Genomic DNA, 11,584 nt, shown 5'->3' on the forward strand with positions numbered 1-11,584 from the left:
GTAGAGACGGGGTTTCACCATGTTGACCAGGATGGTCTCGATCTCTTGACCTCGTGATCCACCCGCCTCAGCCTCCCAAAGTGCTGGGATTACAGGCTTGAGCCACCGCGCCCGGCCCTGACAGCTTCTTCTTGCCTGCTGCCCAGAAAAAGCCAATACACTGAGACTGTGGGTGTTGCAGCAGAGAAAGATTTTAGTAATTGCAGGGCCAGTCAAGTGAGGAGATGAGGGATACTTCTCAAATCTGCCTCCCCCAGAATTTGGAAGCTAGGGTTTTTAAAGAATAGTTTGGCAGGCAGGAAGACTAGAGAATGGTTGGGGATGAAATCATAGGAGTGTTGAAACTGTCTTCACCCACCGAGTTACTTCCTGGGTGGGAGCCATGGGTCACTGGTCTGGTTGGCATCCATTGGTCCACCAGATTGCAAGGTCTGAAAAATATCTCAAACACTCAGGTTTTATAATAATGATGTTATCTATGTTAAAAACAATAATGATGTTATCTATATTTTAAAAAGCAAACTAAGAAACAATGACTGTCTATAATTCAACGATAGCTACATCTTAGCAGAAAAGCAAGCTAACAGATAATGACTGGTTATAGTTTATGCCTACAGCTTGACAGACAGGTGTACAGGGGGTGAGATAATCAATCATTAGTGATCACCTTCTATCAAACTGACTATATGCAGGCAATCACGCATCCAGGAAGAGCAGGACAAAGGAAAGGGAAAATAAGTAAAACAAATGATTTTACTATACCTGTATCCTAGCAGAGCCCAGGCCTCTATCTCAATTGTTACCTTGTAGCCTTTTATTAAATTTACAAAGGCAGTTTTAGTCCCCAAGCAAAGTGGAGTTTCATTTTGGGAAGAGGCTGTTACCATCTTTGCTCCAGAGTTAAACTATAAAGTAAATTCCTCTTGTAGTTAGCTTGGCCTATACACAGAAATGAGCAAGTGTGGTTAGGCTGTGAAGTCAGAAACAGGGTGGAGTCAGTTATGTTAGATTCCTCTCACTGTTACAATTTTTTGGCAAAAGTGGTTTCAACTCCGGGCCACCTTTCTAAAGTAGCCCCAGCTGCAGTCACTGTTGGGTCACTTGCCCCTATTTCTCCTCCCCCTCCACTCCCCCACCTTTCTCTTCTTTCCTCCTTTTTAAACCTTTCCTTTGTTTTTCCTCTTTCCTTTCCTTTTTTTTTTCTTTTCTTTGTTTCTTCTTTCCTCTCTTTCTTTCGACACAGTCTTGCTCTGTTGTCCAGGCTTGAATGTGTGGCACAATCTAGGCTCACTGCAACCTCTGCCTCCCGGTTCAAGCAATTCTTGTGCCTCAGCCTCCCAAGTAGCTGTGATTACATGCACACACCACCACACCAGGCTAATTTTTGTATTTTTTGGTAGAGACAGGGTTTCACCATATTGGCCAGGCTGGTCTCGAACTCCTGAACTCAAGTGATCTGCCTGCTTCGGCCTCCCAAAGTGCTGGGATTATAGGTGTGAGTCACTGCACCTACCCATTTGGCCCTATTTCCCTTTTTTTCCTGGCATGTATCATGTGCATTCTGGTCTGTCTCCCCACATGTTTCTTGAAGGCAGAAGCCTGGTCTGTTCTGCTCCTTGCTCTGCCACATGACTTGGCCATTAGCCAGCTTGCTATCAATGTGTGTTGAATGTTCAGTGAATGGGCCTCTAGTTTCCCTGTCTTTAAAATGGGCATAACAATTCCTGGGTCCTGGAGGCCTGGATGTATGGAGCACAGGCCCCAGCATGGAATGGCCATAATAATGTTGACTTTCCTTGTCCCCCAGACGCTGCCCTCTCGGTGCCACCAATGTGTGATTGTCAGCAGCTCCAGCCACCTGCTGGGCACCAAGCTGGGCCCTGAGATTGAGCGGGCTGAGTGTACAATCCGCATGAATGATGCGCCCACTACGGGCTACTCAGCCGATGTGGGCAACAAGACCACCTACCGCGTAGTGGCCCATTCCAGTGTGTTCCGCGTGCTGCGGAGGCCCCAGGAGTTCGTCAACAGGACCCCTGAAACCGTGTTCATCTTCTGGGGGCCCCCAAGCAAGATGCAGAAGCCCCAGGGCAGCCTCGTGCGTGTGATCCAGCGGGCAGGCCTGGTGTTCCCCAACATGGAAGCATATGCCGTCTCTCCCGGCCGCATGCGCCAATTTGACGACCTCTTCCGGGGTGAGACGGGCAAGGACAGGTACCAGCCTCCCTCCTGCCCCCTCTGGCCAGCCCTGTGCTCCCTCTCAGCATGCTCCGTCCTGAGGGCCTGTTGTTCCCAGCATGCACTGCTCTGAGGGGATGGTCAGGTCCTGCCGTCCTCTGATTGGGCCTCCTAGGAGAGTTCCCTTCATGTCCAGCTGTTCATATGGATCCTTTCCAACATGCTCTGCATGACCTGGTTTGCCCGAGAGTTTCCTCCTGCCATACCTTGCTCTGAGGGCACAAGGGCTTCCACCCAGCATGCTCTGCTCTGAGTTTGCACAGTCACCCCTAGCATCTTTCTGAGAGAAGCTCCCCATAGTGTACCCAATGTAAAGTCTTGTCTGTTCCCAGCACGTCTGGCCTTAAGCACATAGTCGCTCTTGGCATGCTCTGTTCCAGGGATACATCACTCCCAGCATGCCCTGCTGTGACTCATCTCCTTAGGAAAGCTAGGCCAGTGCTGCCCAATAGAAATCTATGTGAGCCACATATGGAATTTATTTTCATAGTAATCACGTTTAAAAATCAGTGAATAGCTGCATGCAGTGGCTGGCACCTGTAGTCCTAGCTACTCAAGACGCCGAGGCAGGAGGATCACTTGAGCCCAGGAGGTCGGGGCTGCAGTGAGCCATGATGGTGCCACTGCACTCCAGCCTGGGTGACAGAGTGAGACCACATCTTACATCACTTTAAGAAAAAAAGTAGTGAAAGCAAGTTTAATTTTTTTTTGACCTAATATGTTCAACATATAGCTCTTATACGTATTTTGTTAGATTTCTACCTAAATATTTAAAATGTTTTGAAGCTATTATAAATGGTATTAATATTTTTTTGTTCCCGATTGTTAATTGCTGATATAGAAATAGCATACAGAAATTGATTTTTGTGGCCAGATGCAGTAGTTTATGCCGTAATCCCAGCACTTTGGGAGGCTGAGGCAGATGGATCACGAAGTCAGGAGTTCAAGATCAGCCTGGCCAACAGGGTGAAACCCTGTCTCTACTAAAGATACAAAAAATTAGCTGGGCATGGTGACATGCATATGTAATCCCATCTATTCAGGAGGCTGAGGCAGGAGAATTGCTTGAACCTGGGAAGCAGAGGTTGCAGTAAGCAGAGATCGCACCATTGCACTCCAGCCTGGGTGACAAGGAGAGACTCCGTCTCAAAAAAAAAGATTATTGTGTGTTGACCTTGTATCCTGTAACCTTGCTAAACTCACTTACTGGTTCTAGGAGATTTTTTGTTTGTTTGTTTGCTTTGTTTTTGAGACAGAGTCTTGCTCTGTTGCCCAGGCTGGAGTGCAGTGACACGATCTCGACTTGTTGCACTTCCACCTCCTGGGTTCAAGCGATTCTCCTGCCTCAGCCTCCCAAGTAGCTGGGACCACAGGTGTGTGCCACCATGCCCGGCTGATTTTTGTATTTTTGGTAGAGATGGGGTTTCACCATGTTTGCCAGGCTGGTCTTAAATTCTTGACCTCAGGTGATCCACCCACCTCTGCCTCCCAAAGTGCTGGGATTATAGCATGAGCCAATGTGCCCAGCCTGTTCTTGGAGATTTTTGTAGATTCATTTGGATTTTCCATGCAGATAATCATGTGGCATGCAAATAAAGACAATTTTATTTCTTCCTTTCTGATTTGTATGCCTGTTTCTTCTTTTTGTTTTATTGCACTGGCTAGGATTTTCAGTACAATGTTGAATTGTGTTGGAAATGGTGAGAGTGGACTTCCTTGCCTTGATTGTAGTCTTAGGGAGAAAGTATTCAGTCTTTCATCATGGTTTATGATTTTAGTTACAGGTGTTTTGTAGCTACCCTTTATCAGGTTGAGGAAGTTCTCTTCTTTTACTAGTTTGCTGAGAATTGTTATTGTTACAGGATATCGAATTTTATGAAATGTTTTTCTGCAGCAATTTATATGAACATGTGGTTTTTCTTAAGACTATTAATGTGGTGGATTATATTGACTGCTTGTTTTTGTTTTTTGTTTTGTTTGAGACAGGGTCTTGCTCTGAGACCCAGGCTGGAATGCAGTGGCATGATTATGGCTCAAGTGATCCTCTCATGTCAGCCTCTCTAGTAGCTGGGAGTACAGGCATGCAACACCATGCCTGGCTAATTTTTGTATTTTTAGTAGTGACTGGGTTTTGCTGTGTTGCCCAGGCTAAGATTTTTGAATATTGAATCAGCTCTGTACTTCTGGAATAAAACATAAAGTTTTATTTATTTATTTATTTATTATTTTTTTTAAATTTTTTGTTTTTTTTTTTTTAAAAGACAGGGTTTCACCATGTTGGTCAGGCTGGTCTTGAACTTCTGACCTCAGATGATCCGCCCGTCTTGGCCTCCAAAGTGCTAGGATTACAGGCATGTGCCACCACGCCTGGCCTATTTATTTATTTATTTATTTATTTATTTTGAGACGGAGTTTCACTCTTGTTACCCAGGCTGGAGTGCAATGGCGCGATCTCGGCTCACCGCAACCTCCGCCTCCTGGGTTCAGGCAATTCTCCTGCCTCAGCCTCCTGAGTAGCTGGGACTACAGGCACACGCCACCATGCCCAGCTAATTTTTTGTATTTTTAGTAGAGACGGGGTTTCACCATGTTGACCAGGATGGTCTCAATCTCTTGACCTCGTGATCCACCCGCCTTGGCCTCCCAAAGTGCTGGGATTACAGGCGTGAGCCACCGCGCCCGGCCTCTATTTATTTATTTTTATTTGGAACATACCCTGTTCCAAACTCACTTGTTTGGAATGTATGTATTTATTTTTTATTTTATTTACTTATTTTTTTTTTGAGACAAAGTCTTGCTCTGTGTTCCAAGCTGGAGTTTTGGGTTCGTGTTCATGAGAGGTTTTTTTGGTACTCTCTTTTCTTGGTTTTGGTCTCAGGGACATGCTGGTCTCAGGGACATGCTGGTCTCAGAAAATGAATTGGGAAATGTTCCCTCTCCTATTTTCTGGAAGAGACTGTGTAGAATTGTGCTTATTTCTCTTGAAGTATTTGGTAGAATTTGCCAGTGACAGTATCTGGGCCCAGAGAGTTCTTTTTCAGAAGATTTTAAGCTGTGAATTCAATTTCTTTACTAGTTACAGGGCATTCAGGTTATCTATTTCATCTTGAGTAAGTTATGGTCGTTTATGGGTTTTAGGGAATTGGCCCATTCTATCTAAGTTGTCAAATGTCTGTATGTGGTTGTTTGTGGAATTTTCTTATTATCCGTTTAATGTCTACAGGGTCTATGGTGGTGATTGTCTTTCTTTTATTCCTGATATTGATGATTTATGTCTTCTCTCTTTTTTCTTTGTCAATTTTTCCAGAGGATTTTGTTTTTGTTTTTGAGATAAAGTCTTGCTCTGTCACCCAGGTTGGAATGCAATGACATGATCACAGATCACTGCAGCCTCAACCTTCTGGACTTAAGCAATCCTCTCACCTCCGCCTCCCGGGTAGCTGAGGCCACAGGCACATGCCACCACACCTGGCTAATTTTTAATTTTTTGTACTCACTGTGTTTCCCAGGCTGGTCCTGAAGTCCTGGGATTACAGGCATGAGCTGCTACACCTGGCCTCCATTCTTTTTTCCACACTACCTAAGAAAATGCAGTGTGTATTTACACATACAGCCCATCTCAATCGCACATGGCTGGTGGCCAGTGTAGTGTGAGCACAGCTCTTGGTTCTGGGCTACTCCTCCAGGCCTTGCTCTGAACTGCAGTCACTCCAGCAGGAGCTCATCTGATTAGTCTCCCCTTAGGAGTTTGCTTCTAGCATGAGCACAGCTGTTTTTAGCATACTCTGTGGTCATAGCCACTCAGCCTGCCCAACTGTGACCCAGCTCCCTAGGAGACAATTCATTCCCAGCGTGCCCTGTTTCCATTCTTTCCCTCAAAGGAGCTCCCTCCACACCCCTTACCTCTGCCCAGACAGCCCTCTGCCACATGCCATGCTCCCCCACAGCGAGGCTGGACTTGGGGTAACTGAGGTGGGGATGGGGCCCCGATGGGTGGATGGGAGAAGTTCCAGGGAACTCTGTGTAGGTGACCCTGGGTCATCTGCCCCCATCTCTGCTGGCATGTGCCCTCATCATGACCCCTCTCCGTCCCCAGGGAGAAGTCTCATTCGTGGTTGAGCACAGGCTGGTTTACCATGGTGATCGCGGTGGAGTTGTGTGACCACGTGCACGTCTATGGCATGGTTCCCCCCAACTACTGCAGGTAAGCCCTCCTTGCCGGCGCCCTCCCAGGACAACACCCAGGCACTGGCCGCAGGATGGAGCTGGTGGGGGCCTGGAAACCTTGGCTGGAGATGCCTTTGAGGGACTCTGCTTCATTGTTTTTAAACTGTTCTGCAGGAATCTAGGCTTCTTCTGCTTCCTGAGGGGCCTCCACTCCAAGCTCAGCCAGAGTTTATTTATTAATAATAACTATTAGTAGTAGCATTACATGAAAAGCCCACTAGAGGACAGCTATACTTTACTGAATACTGACCAGGTACAAAGCATGGCTACATGTATTGTCTCACTTACTCTTCACAGCAAACTTAAGGGATAAGAACTGTTATTCTTTCCATTTATTAAATGAGAAAAACTGAGAAGGTTGTTTATGAGTACCCAGAGGTCCCCAAACAGCAGGAAGAGGGGCCAGGCTCCAGTGCCGACAGCCCTCACCACTGCTCTACACTGCCGCCCTCTTGGGGAAAGGAAAAAGTGCTACTGCATTTAAAAAAAAAAAAAAAAAGTTTGGTGGTTACAAACCTAATGTACCCTACACTTATTTTACTGATGGGGAAACCAAGGCCTCAGGAGGCATGAGGATTTCTCCCATTGAGGTCCTACGGCAGGTGAGGGGCTGACAGGGCAAGGACCCTGCCAGCGTCTACCCTGGCCTGATGACACCCATCTGCTCTGTCCCAGCCAGCGGCCCCGCCTCCAGCGCATGCCCTACCACTACTACGAGCCCAAGGGGCCGGATGAGTGTGTCACCTACATCCAGAATGAGCACAGCCGCAAGGGCAACCACCACCGCTTCATCACTGAGAAGAGGGTCTTCTCGTCGTGGGCCCAGCTGTACGGCATCACCTTCTCCCACCCCTCCTGGACCTAGGCCAACCCAGCCTGTGGGACCTCATGCGGGTCAGAGGAGATGGGGCCTCCGCCCAGCCGCTGGGCCAGAGATCATTTTCTGGCCAGTCAAGGCTCACTGGAGTGTCTCCCAGCCAATCAGGGCCTTGAGGAGGATGTATTCTCCAGCCAATCAGGGCCTGGGGAATCTGTTGGCCAATCAGGGATTTGGGAGTCTATGTGATTAATCAGGGGTGTCTTTCTTGTGCAGTCAGGGTCTGAGCACAGTCAATCAGGGTAGAGGGGTATTTCTGAGTCAATCTGAGGCTAAAGACATGTCCTTTCCCATAAGGCCTTGGTTCAGAGCCCCAGGAGTGGACCCCCCAATCACTCCCCACTCGGCTGGGACAATGGGGTCCTGTCCCAAGGAGCTGAGAACTTGGTGTTGCCCCCTCAAGTCCTAGCACCAGAAAGAGAGATTGTGTGGGTGTAGAAGCTGTTTGGAGGCCGGGCCAGAGAATTTGTGGAGTTGTGGAGGTTGTGGGGGCGGTAGGGAGGTCCCAGAAGTGGGAGTCTGGCGTCCAGATCGTGGCTTTGCTCTGAGTGACCTTGGACAAACCCTTTCCCCTCTGGGTACCCTTCTGCCCACGCCAGGTTCCAGTGTGGAGTCTGAAACCCTTTCCACCTCCCCTGCAAGCGCCCTTGGGTCTGTCCTTCCCGTGTGGGCCTCCACCCCCAGCCATTATCACTTGCTGGGAGGCTCAGCTCCTTGGGGTGCCTGGGGTGACCTTCCCCACCTCCGGGAAAACTTTAGGGTATTTTTGCGCAAACTCCTCCAGGGTCGGGGGACTCTGAAGGGAACAGGACAAACCTTAAGCTGTTTCCTTAGCTCCTCAGCCAGCTGCCATTAGCTTGGTCTTAAAGGGTCAGGTCTCCTTTTCTGCCCTCCAGCAGGGAGGTTTTCCAACTGTTGGAGGTGCCTTTGGGGCTGTCCCTTTGTCTGGAGCCACTGGGGGCTTCCAAGGGTCTCCCCTGACCCCCTGTTGTCCTGGGATGGCTGCCGTGAGCTGTGTCGCCTGGGTTCTGTCCTCTGGCTCTGTATCAGGCACTTTATTAAAGCTGGGCTTCAGTGGAATGTGTTTGTCTCCTGCTCTTCTGGAGCCTGAAAGGGAAAGGCTTCAGGAGGAGGCTGTGAGGCCGAGGGATCAGACGGAGGGGGCCAGCAGCTAGCCATTGCACATTGGGGTGATGGGTGGGGGCGGCGACTGCCCCAGACTTGGTTTTGTAATGATTTGTACAGGAATAAACACACCTATGCTCTGGCTTCATGCGCTGTGCCTCCTGGGTTGAGCGCAGCCCTCCGGGCCGGCGCTGCTTGCGGCCTCAGAACCATGTCCTCTGATCGGGGGCTCTCAGTAAAGCCATCCTCAGCGTTTTCAGCAGCCAGTGGCCAGTGCGTTGTATATTGTGCAGCTTGGGTAGAGACCTGGGGGCTCTAGGGATGTGGGGGTGTGGAGCCAGGCCCACTTGGCTTTTCCTGTCCCCACCTCACCCTGCCTGTGTGACCTTGGGCAAGTCACTTCACCTCTGAGAGCCCCAATTCCTTCAAGGGCGAAAGGAGACCAGACACTGCCCTCAAGGAGCTTGGGTTCCAGGGAGAGAGGAGCCCTGTGGTGGTGCACTAGGAAGAATTCCCACAGAAGCTTGGAGAAGAGTTGGAGCAGGGAGTGCAGAAGGGGTCAGGGAAAGACATCCCAGGCCACACAGAGCTAGAGATCTCCCAGCTCTGTAAGGGTCTGGAAGCTGGGATTTCCTGCCAAACCCTGCAGGAAGGAGCCTGGCGGGGCTACAACCCTGGCAGGGCTGTGGCAAGCGGGTGGTCTCCGAGTTGCCGCCTGCTTCTGCAAAAGGGCTGTGCACTCCAGGTTGGCAGGAGGCAGGGGGTCTGTGACTCCAGAGATTACAACCTGTTTGGGCAGATAAGATGTCCTCGGGAGCGAGGCCTAACAAAGAGTGACTGTGTGCGACATGGGCAGGCAGCCTGCTGGGATCTCCCAGGGGCCCCGACCTGCTAAGAGAACCCTCTGGGCACCCGGCCACCCAGGATGGTGGCGACTGGGGCTGGAAGGCATGCATCTGCCTCTCAATTCGCATAGCCAATAAGCAGCTGCATGCCGTGCACTGTATTAGACATGGTTGGTGAGGGTGGGAGTGTCAGGTGGGAGGAGTGGCCCACAGAGAAGTCTCATGGTGGGACCCCCAGCTTCACTCAGTAGGCAGTGAGGCTGCAGCAGGAGGGAGCAGTGACAGATGAGACTTCCTGGGGCCAGATAGCACAAGGCCCTAAATGTCAGCCTCAGGGGGACAGAGCCTCCATCCTTCTTGCTTAGAGAAGTCAAATGGGACCACCACAGGATGGGCAGGAGGCTGACAGGCGGCATGGCCCATGGCCCTGGGCCCAGGAGCCAACCAGACCACTGGTGGCAGTGGGGCCAGGGTGACTGGAGAAACTGGGACTCCATGTAAAGTCTACATGGGGAACAGAAAGCCGTGTGTGGGCAGGGCATGGGAATGTGGGAATGTGGCATCCATCCAACCCCATACAAAGGCTTCTGGGAATCTGGGTCCAAGCATGGGTTTCTTCCTCTTTTTTTTTGAGATAGAGTCTCACTCTGTCAACAGGTTGGAGTGCAGTGGCACTATCTTGGCTCACTGCAACCTCCGCCTCCCAGGTTCAAGCAGTTCTCCTGCCTCACCCTCCTGAGTAGCTGGGACTACAGGCACGTGCCATCACGCTGGGCTAGTTTTTTGTATTTTAGTAGAGACGGGGTTTCACCATGTTGGTCAGGATGGTTTCAATCTCCTGACCTGACACACCAGCCTTGGCCTGCCAAAGTGCTGGCATTACAGCCACGAGCCACCGTACTGGTGGCTCTTTTTTTTTTTTTTCTGACATGGAGTCTCGCTCTGTCACCCAGGCTGGAGTGCAATGGTGCAAGCTTAGCTCATTGTAACCCCTGCCTCCTGGGTTCAAGTGATTCTCCTGCCTCAGCCTCCCGAGTAGCTGGGACTACAGGCGCTTGCCACCATGCCTGGCTAATTTTTGTATTTTTAGTAGAGACGGGGTTTCACATGTTGCCCAGGCTGGTCTCGAACTCCTGGCCTTAAGCGATCTGCCCGCCTGGGCCTCCCAAAGTGCTGGGATTAAAGGCGTGAGCCACTGCGCCCGACCCAGGCAGAGGCTTTGAGGTAGAATTTCTCCCAGAATGCTGTGGCTCTTCTGTCTGTCCATGAGTGGGCATGAGGGGGAGGTCAGTAGGAGGGGCATCAAGAGGGGGTCACTTCCCTAGTGGGAAGTTCAATGGAGCATCAGGAGGGGGGACTTTGGTGGGCCTAGTCCCCAGCTCCTCAAACTCTTACCCCCTCAGGTAACCCAGTGAAGACTGGCCTACTCATTGCCAAAGTGAGCTTCCTGAAGCCCACCTCATTACTGCCCTCTTTGCCCTGAAACCTTCACTGGCTCCCCATTCACTGGCCAGCTCCAAACCTACTGCCTCGTCTGGCATTCGAGGCCTTCCTGCACCTCCATCTGCACCTGCACCCCTATCCCAGGTACCTCAGTGAGGTCGGTGCTTCCCTGCCTTTGTGCAGAGGGCCCTACCCCATCCCTCCTTGGGAGGGGGCGCCTCCCACCAGGTGCAAACCTAATGAGCGGCAGCCCCTCCTCTCTGGGTTTCCGGTCCAGCTGTTTCCAGCAGCCATGTGTTTCCTGCGGATGCTCAGTGGTTTCCACTGAGCTCAGCCCTACAAGCTAGCCCTCCTGGAGCAGCCCGCAATCCCGCTACGTGCTGAAGTCCACATGTGAACTTCAGAGTGAGGAGGTCCCAGTGCATCCCCTGCAACCCCACATGCCGGCTTGTTTTCATCTTGGAATTTTTTATTTCCTTTTCTTTTTTTTTTTTTTAGACAAAATCTTGCTCTGTCACCCAGGCTGGAGTGCAGTGGCACGATCTCAGCTCACTGTAACCTCTGTCCCCCTGGTTCAACCAACTGGGATTACGGGCGTACACCACTATGCCTGGCTAATTTTTGTATTTTCAATAGAGGTGGGGTTTCACTTTGTTGGTCAGGCTGGTCTCACATTCCTGACCTCAAATGGTCTGCCTGCCTCTGCCTCCCAAAGTGCTGGGATTACAGGCGTGAGCACCATGCCTGGCCAGAATTTTTTCTCTAACCAAAATATTTTCTTTTCTCTTTTTTTTTTTTTTTTGAGATGGAGCCTTGCTCTGTCACCCAG

The 11,584-nt window shown here is 50.4% G+C and overlaps 1 protein-coding gene across 7 annotated transcripts in view; it reads left to right on the forward strand.

The window, feature by feature from the left end:
• ST6GALNAC6 (ST6 N-acetylgalactosaminide alpha-2,6-sialyltransferase 6) overlaps positions 1-8,611 on the forward strand; it is a 27,885-nt gene extending 19,274 nt beyond the window's left edge. For 5 of the 7 annotated variants that reach the window (XM_017549051.2, XM_017549048.2, XM_017549053.2 and 2 more), the window contains 3 exons: positions 1,808-2,214; positions 6,335-6,442; positions 7,141-8,610. In XM_017549051.2, coding sequence (XP_017404540.1) covers positions 1,808-2,214; positions 6,335-6,442; positions 7,141-7,330 — 705 coding nt within the window. In that variant the 3' untranslated portion in view covers positions 7,331-8,610. Of the gene's footprint in view, positions 1-1,807; positions 2,215-6,334; positions 6,443-7,140 lie in introns of all 7 variants that reach the window. The other 2 variants (XM_017549047.2, XM_017549055.2) reach the window with 2 other exon arrangements.
• Positions 8,612-11,584: the final 2,973 nt, after the last annotated feature.

Source organism: Cebus imitator, unplaced genomic scaffold (assembly GCF_001604975.1).
Source record: "Cebus imitator isolate Cc_AM_T3 unplaced genomic scaffold, Cebus_imitator-1.0 Scaffold216, whole genome shotgun sequence".
Classification (NCBI taxonomy): domain Eukaryota; kingdom Metazoa; phylum Chordata; class Mammalia; order Primates; family Cebidae; genus Cebus; species Cebus imitator.